The sequence below is a fragment of the Schistocerca nitens genome, chromosome 9, assembly GCF_023898315.1.
Source record: "Schistocerca nitens isolate TAMUIC-IGC-003100 chromosome 9, iqSchNite1.1, whole genome shotgun sequence".
In the NCBI taxonomy this organism is placed as follows: domain Eukaryota; kingdom Metazoa; phylum Arthropoda; class Insecta; order Orthoptera; family Acrididae; genus Schistocerca; species Schistocerca nitens.
This window is the reverse complement of record NC_064622.1, coordinates 178,259,803-178,286,924: the sequence shown is the minus strand read 5'-3', so window position 1 is coordinate 178,286,924 and position 27,122 is coordinate 178,259,803. Positions and strand designations below refer to the sequence as shown.

Below are 27,122 nucleotides of genomic sequence, written 5' to 3'. Positions count from 1 at the left end.
AACTCAGCTCGCCCTATTTGTCCAAGAAATTCACAGTGCCGTAGACACTGGCGAGCAGATTGATGCCGTATTCCTGGACTTCAGGAAGGCATTTGATACGGTTCCGCACTTACGTTTAGTGAAAAAAATACAAGCTTACGGAATATCGGACCAGGTTTGTGATTGGATTCAGGATTTCCTAGAAGAAAGAACACAACATGTCATTCTTAACGGTTCAAAATCTGCAGATGTAGAGGTAATTTCGGGAGTACCGCAAGGAAGCGTGATAGGACCTTTATTGTTTACAAGATACATAAATGACTTAGTTGACAACATCGGTAGCTCCGTGAGGCTATTTGCAGATGACACGGTTGGCTACAAGAAAGTAGCAACATCAGAAGACTCGTACGTACTCCAGGAAGACCTGCAGAGGATTAATGAATGGTGCGACAGCTGGCAGCTTTCCCTAAACGTAGATAAATTTAATATAATGCGCATACATAGGGGCAGAAATCCATTCCAGTACGATTATGCCATAGGTGGTAAATCATTGGAAGCGGTAACGACCGTAAAATACTTAGGAGTTACTATCCGGAGCGATCTGAAGTGGAATGATCACATAAAACAAATAGTGGGAAAAGCAGGCGCCAGGTTGAGATTCATAGGAAGAATTCTAAGAAAATGTGACTCATCGACGAAAGAAGTAGCTTACAAAACGCTTGTTCGTCCGATTCTTGAGTATTGCTCATCAGTATGGGACCCTTACCAGGTTGGATTAATAGAAGAGATAGACATGATCCAGCGAAAAGCAGCGCGATTCGTCATGGGGACATTTAGTCAGCGCGAGAGCGTTACGGAGATGCTGAACAAGCTCCAGTGGCGGACACTTCAAGAAAGGCGTTACGCAATACGGAGAGGTTTATTATCGAAATTACGAGAGAGCACATTCCGGGAAGAGATGGGCAACATATTACTACCGCCCACATATATCTCGCGTAATGATCACAACGAAAAGATCCGAGAAATTAGAGCAAATACGGAGACTTACAAGCAGTCGTTCTTCCCACGCACAATTCGTGAATGGAACAGGGAAGGGGGGATCAGATAGTGGTACAATAAGTACCCTCCGCCACACACCGTAAGGTGGCTCGCGGAGTATAGATGTAGATGTAGATCTAGATCCTTTGAGCTCGACTTTGGTATCACGAAGGATGTCTTGCTTAGCTACATGATAATCATCCATCTACACATCAACGTAAGGATTCAGAGCTGGTTTCGAACGAGGGAGAATATTATTCAATGCCTTCTGTGGCCTCCAAATTCACCTGATCTCAATCCCATCTCATGTTAAAAAGACTCTGCGGGACAACTGGGCAAACCCTCCTCCGGGTACTGTGAAAGCCCTATGGGATTTGGTCCATCCTTCATGGGAGAGAAATATCATGTATGAGGACTTTTTCCATAGACATGTCAGTTCTATGCCTTGAAGCATTTAAGCTGTTCTTGATGCCAATGGCATGTGGACAAAATACGGAAGTTATAAGTTGCCTACCCCTCATTTTACTTTATTTCATTTTTCTCTAAAAGACCTACATAGTTATGAGGTCAAGAGTATTAATTTCAAAGTACAAATCTACTTACTAGTGTATTATTTGTATTTTTATGAGAGGACATATGAATATCATTCTCCAAGGATGATTTTTATTTTTATGAGAGGTCAAGTGAATATCACCCTTAAAGGATGATTATTTTTATTGTTATGGGAGGTCGGATAAATATTACCTTCCAAGGAAGATCTTTTTAGACATCAAATTCGCAAACCATAATCAGTTACTCACTGATGAGAATACTGAAAAAAGTAAATAAAAAGAAAATACAATAAAGTAAATAAAGCATGAAACAGTTGCAGTGTGATAAAAAAAGGCTGTGGTGAGATTTCACCAGTCACATACTACAGCTGCCAGTAGAATATGCTGACACACTGCCAAGGAGCTACCAATCTCCCTTTCTTTTTAGGGTAACAGTTGAATAGGCCTACTGCAGTTGAAGAGCGAATATTAAACTGATAACAGCAGATAATGGAAGGCACATTCACTTGCTCATGTAAAGCATGTGTAAAGACTTAGAAAAATATGCCAGTCGCTGATATGTTTCTCTTAGCTGAAAACTATAGACACACCAGTTGGAGGTCAAAGTAGCTAAAAATAAATACATCCATTTTCAATATTTTTTTCTATGACCATTTGTCTGTCTGTTTAATGATAAGATTATTATCACAAGGAATCTTTTGAAAGAATGTGACTCCTGTAAAAGCCTACAACTGCACAATGTGTAGCGAATTAAGGTTTAAAATATTACTTGCACTGTTCTGGGGGGAAAATAATAATAATAATAAACAGTAGATAAATGAATGTATCAGCTAAGCACTTATTTTCACTCATCTCAATCAAGGCATAACCTTTTTTCTCAGCGGAATGTATTTTGCGCGCATATTTTTGTCATTTAGAATATGTTTATGGTACTTCTTGCATCTTTAAGATGTTGACACATGTGTCATTGTGTCATCTGTGACAACTTTGGCTGACTTGGTCCCACTTGGACTTCTACAGATATGTTGACTCTGCTGTCATTTGCAAAATTTTTGCAAAGAACTGTGTCCATTGCAGTCTGCAAGTCCCAAGAAAAATTTATGCGATTGATTTTTCTGTTTTTGATATTTGCTTTGGTCAAGTTGTTTTATAACATCTCATGATGCACCATCTTCTATTTTTATAAATAACTGTTTTTTCCATAAAAAAAGTCAGATAGTCTTACTGTTTGTTGGTTTTCTCCATGAACATTCTCTTCTTCTGGCTCTTCATCATACTCTATTTTACTGTCAAATTCATGATCAGTTATTTCTGTTTCATCGCCTTGTCACTAATCTTGGCCGCATCTTGAAAATAATCTGATGTATCCAATAAGTCAGCAGTCTTCACTCACTAGTAATAACTCCAAAACTTATCATTCAAACTTCACTCCATTCGTCTAAAGCAATTTGTGATGACATATAAGAAAAGTAATGTTTATAACTTTTTGGCGTAGATTTCAATGTCATCTGGCACGTGTCTATGTAGTCACTTGTTAGCATGCACCTGTGCAGTGCAAAAGCTCAGCTGGTATTAATATTGCATAGAAGCAGAGTGGTAACTGTTGTGACTGACAATTCACAATTTTTCACAAACACAACTTTTATTGATGTAAGTTAAAAGGTTGATGACTGAACAACAAACGAAAGGTAACAATAACAATGCCAGTAAAAGCCTCCTGTTGTTGTGGTCTTCAGTCCTGAGACTGGTTTGATGCAGCTCTCCATGCTACTCTATCCTGTGCAAGCTTCTTCATCTCCCAGTACCTACTGCAACCTACATCCTTCTGAATCTGCTTAGTGTATTGATCTCTTGGTCTCCCTCTACGATTTTTACCCTCCACGCTGCCCTCCAATGCTAAATTTGTGATCCCTTGATGCCTCAAAACATGTCCTACCAACCGACCCCTTCTTCTAGTCAAGTTGTGCCACAAACTTCTCTTCTCTCCAATCCTATTCAATACCTCCTCATTAGTTACGTGATCTACCCACCTTATCTTCAGCATTCTTCTGTAGCACCACATTTCGAAAGCTTCTATTCTCTTCTTGTCCAAACTAGTTATCGTCCATGTCTCACTTCCATACATGGCTACACTCCATACAAATACTTTCAGAAATGACTTCCTGACACTTAAATCTATACTCGATGTTAACAAATTTCTCTTCTTGAGAAACGCTTTCCTTGCCATTGCCAGTCTACATTTTATATCCTCTCTACTTCGACCATCATCGGTTATTTTACTCCCTAAATAGCAAAACTCCTTTACTACTTTAAGTGTCTCATTTCCTAATCTAATTCCCTCAGCATCACCCGACTTAATTTGACTACATTCCATTATCCTCGTTTTGCTTTTGTTGATGTTCATCTTATATCCTCCTTTCAAGACACTGTCCATTCCGTTCAACTGCTCTTCCAAGTCCTTTGCTGTCTCTGACAGAATTACAATGTCATCGGCGAACCTCAAAGTTTTTACTTCTTCTCCATGAATTTTAATACCTACTCCGAATTTTTCTTTCGTTTCCTTTACTGCTTGCTCAATATACAGATTGAATAACATCGGGGAGAGGCTACAACCCTGTCTCACTCCTTTCCCAACCACTGCTTCCCTTTCATGCCCCTCGACTCTTATAACTGCCATCTGGTTTCTGTACAAATTGTAAATAGCCTTTCGCTCCCTGTATTTTACCCCTGCCACCTTCAGAATTTGAAAGAGAGTATTCCAGTCAACATTGTCAAAAGCTTTCTCTAAGTCTACAAATGCTAGAAACGTAGGTTTGCCTTTTCTTAATCTTTCTTCCAAGATAAGTCGTAAGGTCAGTATTGCCTCACGTGTTCCAACATTCATACGGAATCCAAACTGATCTTCCCCGAGGTCAGCTTCTACCAGTTTTTCCATTCGTCTGTAAAGAATTCGCGTTAGTATTTTGCAGCTGTGACTTATTAAACTGATAGTTCGGTAATTTTCACATCTGTCAACACCTGCTTTCTTTGGGATTGGAATTATTATATTCTTCTTGAAATCTGAGGGTATTTCGCCTGTCTCATACATCGTGCTCACCAGATGGTAGAGTTTTGTCATGACTGGCTCTCCCGAGGCCATCAGTAGTTCTAGTGGAATGTTGTCTACTCCCGGGGCCTTGTTTCGACTCAGGTCTTTCAATGCTCTGTCAAACTCTTCACGCAGTATCTTATCTCCCATTTCGTCTTCATCTACATCCTCTTCCATTTCCATAATATAGTCCTCAAGTACATCTCCCTTGTATAAACCCTCTATATACTCCTTCCACCTTTCTACCTTCCCTTCTTTGCTTAGAACTGGGTTTCCATCTGAGCTCTTGATATTCATACAAGTGGTTCTCTTCTCTCCAAAGGTCTCTTTAATTTTCCTGTAGGCAGTATCTATCTTACCCCTAGTGAGACAAGCCTCTACATCCTTACATTTGTCCTCTAGCCATCCCTGCTTAGCCATTTTGCACTTCCTGTCGATCTCATTTTTGAGACGTTTGTATTCCCTTTTGCCTGCTTCATTTACTGCATTTTTATATTTTCTCCTTTCATCAATTAAATTCAATATTTCTTCTGTTACCCAAGGATTTCTATTAGCCCTCGTCTTTTTACCTACTTGATCGTCTGCTGCCTTCACCACTTCATCCCTCAGAGCTACCCATTCTTCTTCTACTGTATTTCTTTCCCCCATTCCTGTCAATTGTTCCCTTATGCTCTCCCTGAAACTCTGTACAACCTCTGGTTCTTTCAGTTTATCCAGGTCCCATCTCCTTAAATTCCCACCTTTTTGCAGTTTCTTCAGTTTCAATCTGCAGTTCATAACCAATAGATTGTGGTCAGAATCCACATCTGCCCCAGGAAATGTCTTACAATTTAAAACCTGGTTCCTAAATCTCTGTCTTACCATTATATAATCTATCTGAAACCTGTCAGTATCTCCTGGCTTCTTCCATGTATACAGCCTCCTTTCATGATTCTTGAACCAAGTGTTAGCTATGATTAAGTTATGCTCTGAGCAAAATTCTACAAGGCGGCTTCCTCTTTCATTCCTTCCCCCCAATCCATATTCACCTACTATGTTTCCTTCTCTCCCTTTTCCTACTGACGAATTCCAGTCACCCATGACTATTAAATTTTCGTCTCCCTTCACTACCTGAATAATTTCTTTTATCTCGTCATACATTTCATCTATTTCTTCATCATCTGCAGAGCTAGTTGGCATATAAACTTGTACTACTGTAGTAGGCATGGGCTTTGTGTCTATCTTGGCCACAATAATGCGTTCACTATGCTGTTTGTAGTAGCTAACCCGCACTCCTATTTTTTTATTCATTATTAAACCCACTCCTGCATTACCCCTATTTGATTTTGTATTTATAACCCTGTAATCACCTGACCAAAAGTCTTGTTCCTCCTGCCACCGAACTTCACTAATTCCCACTATATCTAACTTTAACCTATCCATTTCCCTTTTTAAATTTTCTAACCTGCCTGCCCGATTAAGTGATCTGACATTCCACGCTCCGATCCGTAGAACGCCAGTTTTCTTTCTCCTGATAACGACGTCCTCTTGAGTAGTCCCCGCCCGGAGATCCGAATGGGGGACTATTTTACCTCCGGAATATTTTACCCAAGAGGACGCCATCATCATTTAATCATACAGTAGAGCTGCATGTCCTCGGGAAAAATTACGGCTGTAGTTTCCCCTTGCTTTCAGCCGTTTGCAGTACCAGCACAGCAAGGCCGTTTTGGTTAATGTTACAAGGCCAGATCAGTCAATCATCCAGACTGTTGCCCCTGCAACTACTGAAAAGGCTGCTGCCCCTCTTCAGGAACCACATGTTTGTCTGGCCTCTCAACAGATACCCCTCCGTTGTGGTTGCACCTACGGTACGGCCATCTGTATCGCTGAGGCACGCAAGCCTCCCCACCAACGGCAAGGTCCATGGTTCATGGGGGGAAAAGCCTCCTAAGTGAGGCAAACAAAAGTTAACTTCTGATTTTTTACAAAGGTTCGTGATAACACACACACACACACACACACACACACACACACACACACACACACACACACTCTCACACACTCACTCTATAGAGTCCAATTGAGAGACGAAGATGTAATCTTCAGCAGTCGAAGTACACAAGGTCAACATTCGGAGTGAGCTGAACTTCGGGGCTGGTTCTAGCCCCTAAATAGATGTCTCCAGCCAATCAGGTTTTGGCCCAGTGATACTTCCTGCAGGCCGTGGCTCGAGCTCCCCATGCAGGAAGTAGTGCTCGGAATGTCTGTTTCCATTATCTTGTATGTAAATAGCCAGTGTTTACCATGGTGCTTTTGGTATGCCTTAGACATAGACAACCTCATCCTCTGTGGTGTAATATGGGTTGCTGGCCCTCGGGGGCTACCTTGGCTCTGGCATAACAGTAACGTTTCAGTACGAATGGAATTGTAAACAAAAGTGTAATGCATCAGGTAATAAATTACCCCACAAATGTAGTTAAGGGTTAAGACTTGTTAGCCCTTCGGTATTTTGAGTTACAAGCATGTTAACAGTGTTCATACATTACCATTCAGTGACTGCTGTAGCTCCTGTTAGATTGTGTCCACATTAAACCAGACCAGCTGAAACAATACCAACCGAAAGAACACTATGAATGTTGGTTCTGTTTGTTTAGTGGTATTACATACACAACTGTAACGATAGTTGTCACTTTATCAACAAGATTCTTTATCTGACATGGATAAAAACTCTGTGGGTGTACTGTTTCTGTATAACTTGAAGCATACCATTTCCATCAACTTTGTAGGCTCGTCAATGGAGGACTCTGCTATCATATTGGACCAAGCTACACAGCTCCAGCTGATAAGTTCGAGATGTCCTGCTTCCTATTTCCTTCACCCAAAACTGCACCATCTCTCACACCATGCAAAATATGCTCATGACAGTTATTAGTGTATTTTCCGAACGGTTAATTTGGATAACTTTAACAGTTATACACGCATCAAAAAAAAGTTTTGCATCACCCTGGTTCCCAGAAATCCTAAAGATAGACATTGACTATTGGTATTGTATCACAGACACAGACCCTTTGACTGTTCAGAGATGTCACTAAATCCTCCCAAAGATGTAAACAGCCACACATGACCAGTACCGATTAGACGGAGGGGGTCCGACAGCCGATCAGTTCCAGTCATTCCATCGGGAAGGAGGTACACTCCTCATGCTCATGTTGTCTGTAGTTCAACCATGCCTAGACTGTCAATACCGCAGTTTGATTGCGTCCGCATTGTTACTTTGTGCCAGGAAGGGCTCTCAACAAGGGAAGTGACCAGGCGTCTTGGAGTGCACATGGAGGAGATACAGAGAGACAGGAACAGTCGATGACTTGCCTCGCTCAGGCCGCCCAAGGGCTACTACTGCAATGGATGACTGCTACCTACGTGAGAATGGCTCGGAGGAACCCCGACAGCAATGCCACCATGATGACTAATGCTTTTCGTGCAGCCACAGGTCATCGTGTTAAGACTCAAACCTGTGCGAAACAGGCTGTATGATGCGCAACTTCACTCCCAACAACCATGGCGAGGTCCAGCTTTGCAACCATGACACCATGCAGCGTGGTGCAGATGGGCCTAATAACATGCCAAATGGACCACTCAGGACTGGCATCACATTCTCTTCACCAGTGAGTGTCACATATGCCTTCAACCAGACAATCGTTGGAGACTTGTTTGGAGGCAACCCAGTCCGGCTGAATGCCTTAGACACACTGTCCAGTGAGTGCAGCAAGGTGGAGGTTCCCTCCTGTTTTGGGGTGGCATTATGTGGGGCCGACGTATGCCACTGGTGGTCATGGAAGGCGCCGTAATGGTTATATGATACAGGAATGCCATCCTCAAACTGATAGTGCAACCATATCGGCAGCATATTGGCGAGGCATTTGTCTTCATGGACGACAGTTTGCACCCCCATCATACACATCTTGTGAATGACTTCCTTCATAATAATGCTTAGCTAGAGTAAGCAGCATGTTCTCCATGCATGCACCCTATCGAATATGCCTGGTGCAGTAGCCACCAGAAATATCGCGGGAGGCGCACATCGGCACGGCGCGTCACGGACAGTAGTTGCAACCCAGTCCGGCTGAATGCCTTAGACACACTGTCCAGTGAGTGCAGCAAGGTGGAGGTTCCCTCCTGTTTTGGGGTGGCATTATGTGGGGCCGACGTATGCCACTGGTGGTCATGGAAGGCGCCGTAATGGTTATATGATACAGGAATGCCATCCTCAAACTGATAGTGCAACCATATCGGCAGCATATTGGCGAGGCATTTGTCTTCATGGACGACAGTTTGCACCCCCATCATACACATCTTGTGAATGACTTCCTTCATAATAATGCTTAGCTAGAGTAAGCAGCATGTTCTCCATGCATGCACCCTATCGAATATGCCTGGTGCAGTAGCCACCAGAAATATCGCGGGAGGCGCACATCGGCACGGCGCGTCACGGACAGTAGTTGCCGCAAGTCAGTCCCGTCCACCAGAGGGCACGCGAGAATTCAGCCGCGCACTCTGCCGGCGGAACAACAACAACTCGGGCAGCACGGGGCGTGCCCAGTCAGTTTTACATCGGGCGGTCTACACTATGTGAAGTGCGACGGACAACGTGAATCATGTTAATACGCCAGGGATTGATTGAAAAGGGCTGTTTATGGACGACGTGACCCACCAACCACTCTGAGGGATCTACGCCGAATCACCGTTGAGGTGTGGGATAAAGTGGACCAACAGTGCCTTGATGAACTTGTGGATAGTATGCCACGACAAACACGGGCATGCATCAATGCAGGAGGACGTGCTATTGGGTATTTGAGGTACCGGTGTGTACAGCAATCTGGACCTCCACCTCTGAAGGTCTCGCTGTATGGTGGTACAACATGCAGTGTATGGTTTTCATGAGCAATCAAAAGGGCGGAAATGATGATTATGTTCTTTTCTATTGCAATTTTCTGTACAGGTTCCGGAACTGAGGTGATGCAAAACTTTGTTTGATGTGTGTGTTTCACAGACAGTCACATATTGTGCTACATGCAAGTGCTTCACATAGAGACAATAGATAAAATGAAATATTCATTGGATCATCACAATTTATTTCTGATACAGAATGCCAAACAAACATGTGATAACAGTTTATTATAAGAAAACCAAAGAAAATGGCTAATTTTTGATGATCAGTAATTTGGATTTCTTCTTAATATTGTCCAAGACAGTCACACTGTGAGCCAGCTTAAACTCCATCTCAAAATGATGGGTAACATTGGCTCCATAGGCTATCAAGTCAATCAATGAGTTCAACCTGTGCCACGACATGCGAAATGTTGGCTTCCTGGCAGGCTAGCATTGGTAAATTGGGACCTGATAGGCCAAGCTGAAATGAACCTACTCATGCTACGCAGTTCAGCCTGGCTGAGGGGAACTACCACAGGCTGGCAGCACTTGATGTACACCTGCCCTCCAGGTGTTCTGGGTTAGAGTGGTACATCACTCGTCTCCCCACTGGTCCAAGAGAACAGCATTCCACAGGGCTCTAGCACTGTCAGTAGGCTAGTGACATGATCAACCACGCATAGTATATTGAAGACTTGTGCATTTTGTATACGTCCCAATCTGTACCCTTGGCCAAAACACCACCTCCAAGGCTCCATCCAAAGGGCCACTGCTTGGACATTTTCGTGTGGTTTCCAGTTCCCTCCTCTGAAAACCCAAGTCGTACTTTTCTATCATCACACCACAGTGCATCCGGACCCAGAACTGTACTTGTTGACAAGCACTCTGAACGTTGTTGCACAGTTCCGATTTTTGGGACTCTTCTTTGATAAGAAGCTGACATGGCTAAAGAGTAGCTGCATGCACAAGTTTTATCCTCTCTGCTTCCTTACACACTCCTCTTGGGATGGGGATCACACTGCTCCCCTCTATATTTACTGGGACGTAGTATGAGGTGCATTCAAGTTCTAAGGCCTCCGATTTTTTTTTTCTCCGGACTGGAAGGAGATAGAAACATGTGCATTGTTTTAAAATGAGGCCACGTTAATTGTCAATACGTCCCAGAGATGGCAGCACCGTACAACAGATGGAATTTTACCACCAGCGGCGAGAATGAAAACTGTTTTAAATACTTAAATTGGCGACGTTTTCCTTACTTGAACAGCATGCAATCATTCGTTTTCTGAATTTGCGTGGTGTGAAACCAATTGAAATTCATCGATAGTTGAAGGAGACATGTGGTGATGGAGTTATGGATGTGTCGAAAGTGCTGTCGTGGGTGCAACAGTTTAATGAAGGCAGAACATCGTGTGACAACAAACCGAAACAACCTCGGTATCGCACAAGCTGGTCTGACGACATGATCGAGAAAATGGAGTGAATTGTTTTGGGGGATCGCTGAATGACTGTTGAACAGATCGCCTCCAGAGCTGGCATTTCTGTGGGTTCTGTGCACACAATCCTGCATGACGACCTGAAAATGCGAAAAGTGTCATCCAGGTGGGTGCCACGAATGCTGACGGACGACCACATGGCTGCCTGTGTGGCATGTTGCCAAGCAATGTTGACGCGCAACGACAGCATGAATGGGACTTTCTTTTCATCGGTTGTGACAATGGATGAAACGTGGATGCCATTTTTCAATCCAGAAACAAAGCGCCAGTCAGCTCAATGGAAGCACACAGATTCACCGCCACCAACAAAATTTCGGTTAACCGCCAGTGCTGAAAAAATGATGGTGTCCATGTTCTGGGACAGCGAGGGCGTAATCCTTACCCATTGCATTCCAAAGGGCACTACGGTAACAGGTGCATCCTACAAAAATGTTTTGAACAACAAATTCCTTCCTGCACTGCAACAAAAACATCCGGGAAGGGCTGCGCGTGTGCTGTTTCACCAAGACAACGCACCCGCACCTCGAGCTAATGTTACGCAATAGTTTCTTCGTGATTACAACTTTGAAGTGATTCCTCATGCTCCCTACTCACCTGACCTGGCTCCTAGTGACTTTCGGCTTTTTCCAACATTGAAAGACACTATCCGTGGCCACACATTCACCAGCCGTGCTGCTATTGCCTCAGTGATTTTCCAGTGGTCAAAACAGACTCGTAAAGAAGCCTTCGCCGCTGCCATGGAATCATGGCATCAGCGTTGTGAAAAATGTGTACGTCTGCAGGGCGATTACGTCGAAAAGTAACACCAGTTTCATCGATTTCGGGTGAGTAGTTAATTAGAAAAAAAATCGGAGGCCTTAGAACTTGAATGCACCTCGTATCATCCCGATTGGACACAGCTGCAAAGTTTGATTTGGCTGCATCTTCAGACTACTCATTTGCCAGTACATGACCTTGTGAAGGGGAGCCAGCGTTTAAAGCTCAACAATTTTAAAAGTTTGTTTCCCCCAAGACTTTCTGGCAGCTGTTTTTTTTCTGTTTTGTTTTCAGGAGCATCAGGATGCTACAGTCACTTACACTGATGGCTTTACAATTGTGAATAGGACAGCATCTATGTTTACATTTCACCTGAGTCAGGAGTGCCATTTGTTGTTGAGATTATGTAGTGTTTTAATGGAGAAGCTGATATCCATTTACAGAACACTGTGTTTAATAAAACAGACTTTTCTCAACCACCTTTCTCCTTCCAGTGACTCCACGAGCAGTCTCAAGGCTAATGATTGCTGTTACTCTGGTCACCGTGTGATATCTGCTATTCATGACCTGTTATACTGCCTGCTCAGTTGTTTTCCTCTGTGTCCCAAGTCATGTGGGTATCCAAGGGAATGAACTGGCTAATCATTTGGCTAGTGAAGTTGTTACTAGTCCAGTATTGGCTTAAATAATCCTAGGTCCAGATTTCTGGGTGCAAATACAACCTCTCTTCACTCCAAGAAAAAACCTGAGAGACTGTTGCCTCTCTAACAAACTCTGCACTGTCAAAGAGACTACGGCTGCATAACAGTCCTCCTCCTGTTCCTCCTGGAAGGACTCTATTGTCTTATGTTGCCGTCACATCAGTCCTACCAGATTAATTAATAGTTCCACTTTATGTAACCAGCCAACTCCACAATGTGGTTACAGAGACAGTAGTTCACATGCTGGTGGAATACTCCCTTCATCTTGCTCTCCTTGTAAGTATGGTCTTCCACATTCTTTGTCTCTAATAATGGTGGACAGCACACATGCTGTTGAGATGGTTCTCCATTTTCTCTGTGGTTTTTGTTCTCAGGTACAACATCCTAAACTACTTTCAGGGCAGGGGCAGGGGCAGGGGCAGGGGCAGGGGCAGGTGCAGGGGCAGGGGCAGGGGCAGGGACATCTCCCGCCACATGTTGGATCTAGTGGCTCTCAACCCTACCTCTTTGCTTGGCTGCCTCAGTAATCCTTTCCTTTCAATTGCTTTTACATGTGGTTAGCCTCTTTCTCTGCCATACCAAGACTTCTTTTTTAGGGGTTACAATTCACTGACTAGAGGAGGCTGTTCCCCTCCTTACTGCATTGACTATAACAGATAAAGGATAGGATGACTATGGGAGGGATGGCCCCTGTTGCATGTAGAGACCCAGGGGATACTTGTGTGGCCCCACCCACTGATTATTTCCCTCACTTTGTTTTCTTATTGTTAATCCATCTGCCTTCTCACTTTCACTATTGACTCATTCCATGATTAGGTACATAACGTGTGTACGGTACATCAAAGTATTAACATGAAAATAACAATATTATGAAAAGGATATTGCTACTCATGATATAGTGGAGATGGTGAGTCGCAGATAGGAAGAACAAAAAGCCTGTCAGGAAGTGAGCTTTCGGCCAACAAAGCCGTTTTCGAAAATGGACAAAGTGTGCCGTAGACACACACACACACACACACACACACACACACAGACACACACACACAGAGAGAGAGAGAGAGAGAGAGAGGGCTCGCGACTCTTTGGTGGGTTCGTGCTTGGCTGCCAAAGGGCCCCAGCCTTTGAAGCATTTTTCCCTTCTGTGCTGCATGTCTCTCCTAGTCTTTTGCTATTCTTTTTCCTCTCCATTGGGGAACATGTCTGGGGTGTTATTGGGAATGCATTGTCTGTCTATGATGTAATAACACTATCACCATTGTTTTTCGCTCCCTTTTCCTTTCTTTATTTCTCTTCCCCTCTCGTTCCTCCGCTTTGGCATTTGAGGTTCCTCTTTCTCTTCTTTTTCCTCCCTTTGCACTCCTGAAGGCCAGCCTACACGTCTGACGTGTAACAGGTGACTGCGTAACCCAGCCCCGGGTCGACAGGTAGGGTTCGCATGTACCCTGTTACAGGCCAAGCCCAGGGAGGGGCAATTGCCTGAGCTGCAATATTCCCATATTGCCGATTGGTCCCTCTGTCAGGTGTTTAGGAGATGTGAACAATCACCTAAGTCAGGTGCGCCCCCTTGTGAAAGGGGCCCCCAATTGGAAGAAGTGTGCTATCAGAGACACTGGCAATCATGGGGGACTCTCTCGCAATGAGTCAATCATCTTCACAATCAGTGTCTACGAAATGTAAATGTAATAAGACCAATGATTCAAAGACCCTTCCTGCTGCACCACAGTTCCTCGTGGTCTCACGCACTGAAGACGGTCATTCCTTCGCCACAGTAAATCTATTTATTATTCAGAAAGGTGTTGATGCAATTGCTGGCCCTGTGAAATCCTGCTCTCGTTTACAGAATGGCACTCTGCTTTTGGAGGACTACTTCTGATTCTCAAGCACAACTACTGCTTGTCAATGGCTACCCTGTTCATGTCGAGGCCCATAGAACTCTGAATTCTTGCCATGGCGTTATTTACACAAACTGCTCGACTGTGTAACCAAGGCTGAAATCCAGTATTACCTCTCTGATCAGGGTGTCATTGCCGTCCACTGGGTAATGAAAAAGGTAGATTCCTCCTTAGTGCCCACCCGCACTCTTTTTCACACCTTTGATAGAGTGGTGCTTCCGTCCAAGATCAAAGCAGGCAATGAAATTATCACAGTCCAGCCGTACATTCCGAACCCGATGCGATGCTACAAGTGTCATCATTTCAACCACACTAGAACGTCTTGTTGATATGTGACGTTCGCCTGCTCTATTTCTTTGTTTGTTGTCCTCAGTGTAGACGTACTGCATTGCTATACTAGCTGAAAAATGGGGGATGAAAGTCGAACACGGACTACTTTAAAAGATGTAGCCGACAGGTGCACATTTGCATTGCGCTGTTGTTTACTTTAACTGTTCACAAGCCTCCATATACACATTTAATATGGCCCGTGCACTATTGTTTAACTTTTGATAAGCCTCGTTAATAGTTTGCCGGTGAACATCCACATACTGCTACACTAGTTAACTATTGAACATCTACACGAGCAGTAAAAACCTAACCACACAGTTCACAAGTCCTGCAGAATATTGCGGTATGTATTGAACAAACACTGTCATTGTTTTAACACATGGGATAGCAAAAAAGCTAGCTGGATTTCATGCACTAGTTCTTTTAACAGTTCCACCTCTTCCTCTTTCATGTGGGCCAGCTTCTGATGGCTCTCTGGGACCAAGATCCATTTGCCAATTTCCGGCCTGAGAGTAGCAGATGATTTTATCGTGGACCCTATTGCTATTTCCAACACCTTGGGCTCCCATTTTGTGGAAGTTTCGAGAACTTTCCACTATCACCCTACCTTCCTCCATCAGAAACAAGTGGAGGAGGCTCAGGTGATAATATTATCTTCTCAGAATTGTGAGTGCTACAGTGCTGCCTTTACTATGAGGGAGCAGATCATGCTCTCAGTTCATCCCGATCCTTCACCCCAGGGCCAGACGCAGTCCACATTCAGATGTTCCAGCACCTTTCTCTTGCAGGCAAGCACTTTCTGATTAACATGTACAACTGCATCAGGGCAGAGGGCACATTTCCCAGACTTTGGTGTGAAATCACCATCATACCCATAACTAAGCCTGGTAAGGATACAAACCTTCCTTCTAGCTACGGCCCCATCTCTCTCACGAACTGCATTTGCAAGGTGATAAAATGTATGATTCATTCCCGGCTGGTATGGTGGCTCGAGTGACGCAATTTACTAACGAATGCACAGTGTGGATTCCGAGCACGGCGTTCAGCAGTTGACCACCTCATTACTTTGTCCACCCATGTCATGAATGGTTTTCTGTGGAAATCCCAGATTGTGGTCATGTTTTTCGATTTGTAGAAGGCCTACGACAACTGCTGGAGGACTGGTATCCTTCATGCTCTCTACACGTGTGGCTTCCGTGGCCACCTACCCTGTTTTCTTGAGGAATTGTTAAAGGACAGAGTTTTCAAGGTGCATGTAGGTGCTGCCTTGTTGGACACCTTTATCCAGGAATACGATGTGTCTCAGGGTTCCATCCTGAGCGTCATTCTCTTTGCTGTCGCCATTAACCCTATAATGGCCTGTCTCCTGCTGGGCATTTCCAGCTCCCTTTTTGATGATGATTTTGTCACCTATTGCAGTTCTCCACGGACCTGTCTCACTGAGCTGCATCTTTAGCGTTGTCTTGATTGTCTTTACTCTTGGAGCGTCGACAGTGGCTTTCGTTTTTCCACTGACAAAACTGTCTGTATGAATTTCTCGCAGTGCAAATGGTTTCTCCCACCTTCTATTCATCTTGGGCCTGTTGCCCTACCGTTCATTGAAACTACAAAATTCCTGGGGCTCATGCTTGATAGGAAACACTCTTGGTCCTCCCACGTGTCTTACTTGGCACCCCGCTGTACGCGGTTCCTCAGTGTCCTACATGTCGTCAATGGTACGTCCTGGGGTGCTGATCGAACCACCCTCCTCCATTTGTACCGGTCCCTTGTCCACTCGAAACTCAACTATGGGTGCTTTGTTTATGCATCCCTCTTATGCTGTCTCAACATTATCCACCATCTTAGCATCCGTTTGCCACTGGTGCCTTTTACACTAGTCCAGTTGAGAGTCTGTTGCTGAAGCTGCTGAACTACCACTGTCCTACTGCCATGACTTTCTCCTCAGCAGGTATGCATGCCATTTGTCTGCCATGCATGGCCACCTATCCTATGCCTCCTTCATTGATGATTCCCTTGATTGCCAATATGGGGTGCTTCCCTCTTCTCTGTTACCTCCTGGAGTCCGCTTTTGGCACTTGCTATGGCGGCTTAACTTCACACTACCTGCAACTTTCCCAATGGGTGTGAATTGTTCACCACCTTGGCGTCCTGAAGCAACCCATGTTAACCTTCACCTTCATTTGCTTCCTAAGGACACTACTCCAGCTTCGCTCTATCACATTTAGTTTCACGACATTCGCATGGAACTTCGCAATAGTACCTTTGTGTACACTGATGGCTCTTGGACTGACCGTGGGGTTGGGTGTGCCTTCATCATTGTGTTTTTTGATATCAGCTTCCAGCACACTGCTCAGAATTTACAGCCGATCTCTTCGCCCTGTATCAAGCCACGGAGTGCATTCTGCAACACAGATTTTTCAGTTGTGTCCTCTGCTTGGACACTCTCAGCACCCTTCAAAGTCTATGTGCACTGTACACCGCCCATCTCTTAGTGCAGCTGCTCCAGGCAATCTGTCACTTGCTCAGTCTTGGTGGAGCCACTGTGATGTTTATCTGGGTTCCTGATCATGTTGGTCTGCCAGGAAACAAGGCTGCTGACACTGCTACCAAGACTGCAGTCCTCGTACCTCAGCCCACTAGTTCTTATATTCCCTCTGATGATCTCTGTGTTTCTGTCTGTCAAGAGGTGTCCCTTTGACATCACCAATGGTCCTTCGTTCAAGGGAATAAGCTCTGGCTTATTAAGCCTCTCCCAGTGGCTTGGACGACCTCCTCTCAGCCCTGGCGGGAGGAGGTCATTTTAACTGGGCTGCGTATTGGGCACTGCCTTTTTAGCCATCATCACTTGATGAGTGGCACTACCACACCACTTTGTACACATTGCGCCCAAGTCTTAACTGTCCACCACTTCCTGACGGAATGTCCATTTTTTTAACCGTTTACGTTCCCGCTTGGGTTTGCCGTCTGAGTTACCGGCCATTTTAGCAAATGAAACGCGGGCTGTTGACCGCATTTTACTTTTTATCCGCCAAACCAATATGGCAAAGGCCATTTAATATTTTGGTTTTTGACCTCCATTTCTGTATGGTGTCTCTTTTAGCCCTTTCTCCATGTCCCTGTTTTCTCTCTCTCTCTCTCTCTCTCTCTCTCTCGCACACGCGCGCGTGCGCACACCACACGCACACACACACACACACACACACACACACACACACACACACACACACGTGTGTGTGAAAGCAGAATTCACACATACATGACTGCAATGTCTGGCAGCTGAAGCCAGACTGCAAGCAGCAGCACATGATGGAAGAGGCAGCCGGGTGATGGGGGTAAGGAGGAGGCTGGGGCAGGGAGGGGGTGGGATAACAGGGAAGGGGTGGGGTGGTAAACTGCTGCTTGTGGGAGTGTACAGGGGTGAGGTGGAGAGAAGGTAGGGCAACTAGTTGCACATGGGAGATTTGACGGAGGGGAGGGGAAGGGGGGGGGGGAGGAGGTTAGCGGAAAAGGAGAAAAGGAAAAAGGCTGAGGGTGTGTTGGTGAAATAGAGGGCTGTGTAGTTCTGGAATGGGAACAGGAAAGGGACTAGATGGGTAAGGACAATGACTAATAAAGCTTGAGACCAGGAGTGTTACGTGAACATAGGATATATTGCAGGGAGAGTTTCCACCTCACAAATCTGGAAAGCTAATGTTGGTGGGAAGGATCCAGATGGCACAGGCTGTGAAGCACTTATTGAAATGAAGAATGTTGTGTTGGACGGCATGCTCAGCAATGGGGCCGGCGGCTATTCATGTGGGCAGATGGCTTGTTGGTTATCATGCCCACACTGAATGCAGCACAGTGGTTACAGCGTAGCTTGCAGATCACATACTGGTTTCACAGGTAGCTCTGCCTTTGATGGGATAGGTGATGTTAGTGACGGACTGCAGTAGGTGGTGTTGGGATGATGTATGGAACAGATCTTGCATCTGGGTCTATTACAGGCGGCCGAATCCCGAAGGGAATATCCCGGCCAATAAATGCCATACGATCATTTCATTTTACATGGATATGAGCCATGAGGCAAGGAGTTGGGAAAGGGATTTTTGTGGGGATGGACAAGGATATTGTGTAGGTTCGGTGGGTGGTGGAATACCACTGTGGGAGGATTTAGTACATTTAGAGAGGGACTACTTGTCACTACAGAGGTGATGGCCACGGGTGGCTAGGATGTATGGAAGGGACTTCTAAGTATGGAATGAGTGGCGACTTTCGAAGTGGAAGTATTGCTAGAGGTTGGTAGATTTGATATGGACAGAGGTACTGATGTAGCCATCTTTAAGGTGGAGGTCAGCATTGAGGAAGGGTGGCTTGTTGGGTTGAGTAGGACGAGGTAAAGTGAATGGGGGAGAAGGTGTTGTGGTTTGGGAGGAATGTGGATGTCTATTTTCGACAGTCCTTGTTGGTCAAAAGCTCACTTTCCAATAGTCTTTTTGTTGTGCCTATCTGCATCTCAGCACACGCGCTATATGGTGAACAAATATCCTTTTCATAATATTGTGACATTTCATCCTGGATTTTCCATTGTTTGATTTAATGTGGAAGGGAGGGGGGGGGGGGGGGGGGGGGAACCAGATAGGTGAAATGAACGATATACAGGAAAGATTTGATGATGCCAGCGGTGTTGATTTGTTGCCAAACAAAGGTGTAGGGACTGTTACAGGCAATTAAAACTTCACTTTCTGTGAAATTACCCTATTATGAATCCTGACTAGAAGACATAGCTTACTCTGTCACATAATTGGATTTGTGGGAGGGGGGACCAGATAGCCAGACACTAGTTGTGGGAGACCGCTCATCAGCTGTGATCTAGAGACTAGCTGACAACACATTTACCTGTACTTCTCCTTAAATAATTTTTCAACTCTGCCATCAATATTGCTTTCAGTGTCTCAGTTTTACCACTCCTACATAATTTCATAATACGATCAAATTTATGGCAGATGTCACTAACTTCAGATGAGCTGCTTATTCAGTGATGACATTGCTGTTTAATCCCTCAGTGCTCAACCAGCCTGCCAACTCACACTTAAATGTTGAAATTATGCATGTTGACACCGTTCCTACTTAACAGGTGGTGCAGGCAGAGGCTAAAAATTCCCCACCTTTTAGTACCCTTACTGCCATACCTAGGTACCCCTAACACCATCATCCAGTGGAACTGTAATGGTCATTTTCACAACCAATCAGAACTCTGACACCTTCTTTACTTTTAACCAACAATATCTATAGCCCTCAAGGAAGCTTGATTATTTACAACATATAGCTTTACCTTATGTAATCTCAGTGCCTACTTCAAAAATACAGTTGGCTCTGAATGAGCTTCAGGTGGTGTCTTCACATTGGTGCTTGTGGACACCTTTATTGGTCAAGTTCTGCTCAGTATAGTGCTGCAGGCTGTATCTGTTCACATACAGGCTGACAACTATTGAACTATATGAAAAAAAAAAAGAAAAAAAAAAACAACGAATACAATAGTTACAAACCATGGCATCTACACACTTCATTCAACATGCAAATGTCACTACAGATATTCAGATTTTGGTTATGATATGTTCAATGTGCCTGCCATCATTGGCGATGATGTGGTGCAGGCAAATAGCGAAATTCTGTGTGACGTGTTGAAGTGTTGGAACGTCGATGCTGTCGATGACCTCCTGAATGGCTGTTTCCAGCTCAGCAATGATTTTAGGGTTATTGCTGTACACCTTGTCTTTAATATAGCCCCACAAAAAGGAATTGCATATGTTCAGATCCAGAGAACATGGTGGTCAATTGAGGTCCATGCCAGTGGCCTCTTGGTACCCCAGAGCCAGAATGTGGTCCCCAAAGAGCTCTTCCAGGACATCAAACACTCTCCTGTTTCGATGGTGTTGAGCTCCATCTTGCATGAACCACATCTTGTCAAAATCAGGGTCACTTTGGATAATAGGGGTGAAATCATCCTCCAAAACCTTCATGTACCATTCAGTAGTCACTGTACCATCAAGGAATATCGCACCAATTATTCTGTGACTGGACGTTTCACACCACACAGTCACCCCTTGAGAGACTTCTCAATCACAAAATGCATATTCTTAGTCCCTCAAATGCACCAGTTTTGTTTATGATGAGCCCATCCAAATGAAAATGGGATTTGTCGTGAAACAAAACTGTACTGCGCATACTAATTCCCATCATGCCACATGGGCAACCGTGCAGTTTGAACATCCTAACGCAGAAATTATGACAATTTTACTTCATACAGTTCAATAATTGTCACCCTGTATATACAACTATGGATTTTACTATCTGTGACGCCTATCTCCCTCTGGACAGGGAGCCGACAGCAGAGATAACTAACCTGATCCATCAGCTACCTTTACTTTTTCTCCTCGTGAGTGGTTTCAAGGCCCACAACCCATTGTGAGAAAGAGTGATACGACACTAAACTGAGGTGTCCTAATTGAACAATTAATCAAAGACCTTGACCTATGTTTGCTAAACAATGACACCCCATCTCATTTTGGTGTGGTACATGGAACATACACAGCCACCGTTCTCTTGATTTGTACCCCCAGCTGCCTCTCCTCAATCAAATGGTGGAAACAGTACGATCTGCAATCATTCTCATTTGCTGTAACTCTCCCACATTGATGCCCAACCAAACACCATCAGTAATGGGTCTTCGAGAGAGCTGATGGGCATATTTTCAATGCCACCCTGTCATCCAAAGCTGCTCTACAAGGGGATATCACAGACTTAATACAGGATATAGGACACAGGACACAGCTACTTCAGTATTAAAAGCACAGACTAGGTAATTCCCCTTTTCTCGGGAACATCTCATTGGAAACTATTTAGATGATGGAAACATGAAATTGCTTAGACAAACAAACATCAAAGTTGGGTGCTCCATCATGAGAATCGTCGTCAGTGGGAAAACTTCTTTACCTTTAAAAGGCTGTACACGTGGCTCACTGCCTTATGACCCACCAAAAGTAAGGAGTTTGGGAAAGGTATGCTGCTATCATAAAGAGCCATACCTATTTTTCACGGATGTGGACCAATATTATCTGTTGTCACCAGCTAACAACAGTATTTCCAGTTTCCTCGAAGATGGCAACATCCATTCTGACTGTACTGTTATCGTAGAATACTATGCAGCACAATTTTACGACAAAGGAATTTCCAAGCTCGTCCATCGCTACGATAAGTGCCTTAATTTAAATGGCAACTATGTAGAAAAGTAGTATTTAAGTGTGGCTTTCATCTGTATATAATAAAAAAAAATTCCAATACTTTATTATTTTTAATTCCAAAACATAATGTACTTTGTGGATAGCCCTCGTATATGGCAACAGTGCAAGTGACATTAAACCTATGGTTCAGTAGCAATTGAAATTATTGTTAAAAATGAAAATAAGATTTCTTTGTTTGCGAATAAGAGTGTTTTTTAAGTTTCTTTGGAAACTGGTTGCTTGCTTTGCTTGGTATGTGGGGAGGGGCAGGGAAGGGGGAGGGGTGATGCTTGCATTCCCAACCATTTATCAGGAAACATACAATTTAATGTGGAAACTAAACCAAGGAACAACTGAATAATACATTTTAAAGAGAAATAGTATAAATAATTTGTGTATTGTAATGTTATGCCTATATTAAAAAAATAGTTCTTCCAGTACTCCCAGAAAAGTATAGTCACTCATATTTATTTTCATATGTAATGCTTAGTTTTCCTATTATTATTCTTAAATTATTTCTTATCAACTTACAGAACACCTAGACCATTGGAGAGGGTAAAACATTTATCAAGTGCATCTCCCAATAGGCGGAAATATGATGCATGGAAAGCTAGAAATAACTCAAAAAATATTGCTTGTGTCCTTGGTATGTCCAGAGAGCAACATACTGAAGGAAGTTCCGATGAAGATTTTACTCATGTAAGAAAGCAGGGAGCAAACAAGTCACATGTCACCAAATATGCAACACCACCATCAGCTAAGAAAATTAGGCGACCTGTGCTTATTGTCTCATCATATAAGAAAAAGAAATTATGTCAGGCACATGGGCGAAGCCCCAAAAAACACAAGAAACAGTCAGGTAGTGCCAAGAAAAGAGTGTTTAAACCTTGTCCTGAGTGTTACTGTCCAGGGATAGTTCTGTCAGATGAGAGTGATTCTGAAAACCATAACTGTTACATCAGAAATATTTTTACTCATAAATGTTCTAAAAGCTGTCGATGTAAAATACCACATTCCAGTAAATTAGAGGCAAAGAATGTTGGAATGAACCACCCCAAGAAATCCTATGGGAGAAGAGTCCAAAAAGGCAAATCAGTTGCAGATAAAGATCTTCAGTCATTGTTAAATGCTAGAGATATGATAAATTATTCTCCTCAATCAGTTTTCCTACGTAGGCTGCGGCGTCAATCACAATCTATTAGAAATGTGCTGTTTAAAGACACTGCAACCCAAACAAAGAAAGGTGGTATTGTACACAGTGCAGAAACTTCAGATGAGGATGGAAGTAGTTCTCAAGAGAATATAATTAAACAAGATGTTAAACTAAAGAAATGCAAGTGCAGGAATAAATCTGAACAATTGAGTGCTGGTTATGGATTAGAAACACCCTTAAGAAAGGTAAGTGATTTGCAAATATTTTATATTTCAGTAGTTTCCATAGAAGTTAGTGAGTCATTTGACTATAACAGGTAAATGATACAGCTATATGTCCAAGGAATTAAAATTAATTTTTTCATTCAAATAATGTTTGCAGGAGCATCCAGATATTGTTTGTAAAAGGACAAAAGTTCACAATTATGGGGACCAGCTACGCATTACAGATCTTGGCAAGTATCGCCGGATGCATTGGTTTGACTGCCATGCAGAAACCCCTGATTTTTATGCACGAAATCCACGATTGGCCTTCAATCATAATTGTGAGTGTGGTAATTATGCATTTTTTTAAAATAAGAACTAGTGTTTTTTTTAAAAATAAGAACTGTTATTTTCCACAGCATTGTAATACAGTATTTCCACATTTTCCCTCAAAATATTTTTTTTCATTTCCTGACAGTCCTTTAAGGCATTACATCTTAACCAATGAAAACACTGGTGTAAACCTTTAGAGACTTGAGAGGCGCATCAAGGCGTCATCCGTAGAAGAGTCCACAACTTGCTTCTTCATTTGAACCTTGAACTTGCAGACAACCTGATCCGCCTTGCCATTAGATTGGGAGTGGAGCAGCAGTCGTGTAACAAATGTCTTGATGTGCACAGAAATCATGGAGGGTCTGAGAGACAAACTGTGGACATTAATCTGCCACAATCATGTAAGAAAATCGTTAAATTAAATAAAAATTTCTCTCTTTTTGGAGAGGGCCTGAATTGTAAACACAATTGATGTGGAAGGACAATGGATAACGTACAGAAATGTTGAGGAAGCATCGACAACCAACAACCAGTAAGAATTTAGGAAGAGACTCAAAAAACCGACACCCACACCCACAGATGCTGTGGTGCAGGTCACAGAGTGTGTTGTTCGCAGTGCTGCTTATTGTGTAGCACACTCCCTTCAAGACACTGTCCATTCCGTTCAACTGCTCTTCCAAGTCCTTTACTGTCTCTGACAGAATTACAATGTCATCAGCGAACCTTAAAGTTTTTATTTCTTCTCCATGGATTTTAATACCTACTCAGAATTTTTCTTTTGTTTCCTTTACTGCTTGCTCAATATACAGATTGAATAACATCGGGGAGAGGCTACAACCCTGTCTCACTCCCTTCCCAACCACTGCTTCCCTTTCATGCCCCTCGACTCTTATAACTGCCATCTGGTTTCTGTACAAATTGTGAATAGCCTTTCGCTCCCTGTATTTTACCCCTGTCACCTTCAGAATTTGAAAGAGAGTATTCCAGTCAACATTGTCAAAAGCTTTCTCCAAGTCTACAAATGCTAGAAACGTAGGTTTGCCTTTTCTTAATCTAGCTTCTAAGATAAGTCGTAGGGTCAGTATTGCCTGACGTGTTCCCATATTTCTACGGAATCCAAACTGATCTTCCCCGAGGTCGGCTTCTACCAGTTTTTCCATTCGTCTGTACAGAATTTGCGTTAGTATAATGCAGCCGTGACTTATTAAACTGACAGTTCGGTAATTTTCACATCTGTCAACGCCTGATTTCTTTGGGATTGGAATTATTATATTCTTGAAGTCTGAGGGTATTTCGCCTGTCTCATACATTTTGCTCACCAGATGGTAGCGTTTTGTCAGGACTGGCTCTCTCAAGGCTGTCAGTAGTTCTAATGGAATGTTGTCTTCTCCCGGGGCCGTGTTTCGACTTAGGTCTTTCAGTGCTCTATCAAAGCAAAGAAGGGAAAACAGAAAGGTGGAAGGAGTATATAGAGGGACTATACAAGGGCGATGTTCTTGAGGACAATATTATGGAAATGGAAGAGGATGTAGATGAAGATGAAATGGGAGATATATGTGATAATTTTGTGGAATTATGAGTTACACTTTACTGTGGAGTGCCAGAAAGTGAACGTGAATGAGTGAGTGCTAAAGATGAACATGGGAAATTTTGGATTTTATATGTAAATTGTGACTCCTGTATCAACTAAAATCCACGTGGCATGTAATGAAGAACTGAATGTTTTAAGAAATTGATTAGGACAATATTAGAGAAGGCATTCTACCACAGACAAACCATTTTAGAATCTTTTTTTGTAAAAGGCTCGATTAAATACCATAATCTGGCTGTTGAGTGAGTCTTATTGCGTTCGCGTGCGTGCGCGCGTGCGCGCATGTGTGCGCGCAAACTGTAACTTAAGATTAACACGGGCTTGATGGTTTTTTTGTATCAAGAAAGTAACAATATTGATTTTTCAATCGCACACTATCCAACCTCTAATATAGCACTCAAACTAAAACCAAAACCTTCAAGGCAACCTGTAGATACGTGTAATGTACTGGTTCTACTGCAGCTCTCTAGCAGAGAAACATTGGGTTCTAACAGGGCAGATGTGTGGACTGGACTACAGAAGAAGAACTGGTTTCTGTGGGAGGAACAGATAACCGCAGCATCAAAAGCCAAATTAAGATTTTCCTAAATCAGTTAATGGCAGATGGTGGGATGGTTCATTTTAAAGGGCACTGAGCAAGGTGGTGCAGTGGTTAGCACACTGAACTCGTGTTCAGGAGAATGACAATTCAAACCACGTCTGACCATCCAGGTTTAGGTTTCCCATGATTTCCCTAAATTGCTCCAGGCAAATGTGAGAATGGTGCCTGTGAAAGGGCATGTCCGATTTCCTTCCGCATCCTTGACACTACCTGAGCTTGTGCTTGTCTCTAATGACCTCAATGTTGACAGGACATTAAACCCAATCTTCCTCCATTTTTCTTGGAAAGGGCACAGTCATGTCATCTTCCCCCATCCTTCCCCACCCTGAGCTCGTGCTTCATCTCTAATGACTTCGGCAGCAATAGGGCCTAATTTCCTTCCTTTTCTCCTTCTCTGCCTCCTTGGTTGAAGAAAATAAAAAAAGCTTCAGATCATTGTAATTCATGTCTGTTAAGTATTAACCACACCCTGAATCCCGAAGACCCAGCCAAATGTAAATTAATTCAGTTACTGTTGTTACTTATCAATGCTTATACTAAGTTGCCTCTAATTTAAGTAGTAAACAAGGGAATGGGTGTCCCCCTGACACACACAGAGTTAATTGTCAACTAAAAGTGAGGTTCGTGTGTTAATAGGCTAGTGGTAATTCTCGATGGTGTGCATGGCACCCTCCACGGATGCCACCGACACTACAACAGTCAACTCCTCAGCAGACTTTTTATTAATGGCTAGAAGAAACAGTAGAGCCCTCAGTTGTAAAGTCAAAAACCCCCAAGGCAATGCCACAACATGAGCACTCTGAGGGAGTTATGCAAGAGTGTTCCTACTAACGGACTGGGTTACAATCAGACCATTTGTCAGATGTTGCAGCAATGCCAACTGCTTGATGTTCATGACAGTCATGTGCTAGGTGAGTTCAGTGGTGGCAGCTCTAGAGATGGACTAGAGGCAAGGTGGAAATGAGTGTCAATGTCCATCAAAGTCCCTAATCGAGGTGGTGTACTGCAGTGGTAAGGAACTGGCCTCACATTTGGGAGTGTTGCAGTTCAAATCCCCATCCAGCCAGTCAGTTTTGAGTTTTCAGTGGTTTCCCTAAATCACTTAAAGCAAATACCAGGATTGTTCCTTTGAGAAGGATATGAGTTATTTCCTTCCTCATCTTCCTCTAATCTGAGTTAGTGCCCTGTCTCTACTGACCACATAATTCAATAGTACATTAGAGTTTAATCTACCTTCAATTTT

The 27,122-nt window shown here is 43.4% G+C and overlaps 1 protein-coding gene across 1 annotated transcript in view; it reads left to right on the top strand.

Moving 5' to 3' along the window:
• The window catches only part of LOC126202945 (uncharacterized), a 111,517-nt gene that overhangs the window by 59,598 nt on the left and 24,797 nt on the right, over positions 1-27,122 (top strand). The window contains exons 2-3 of the mRNA XM_049937047.1: positions 22,532-23,396; positions 23,533-23,695. Of these exons, the coding sequence (XP_049793004.1) occupies positions 22,532-23,396; positions 23,533-23,695 (1,028 nt within the window). The remainder of the gene's footprint in view (positions 1-22,531; positions 23,397-23,532; positions 23,696-27,122) is intronic.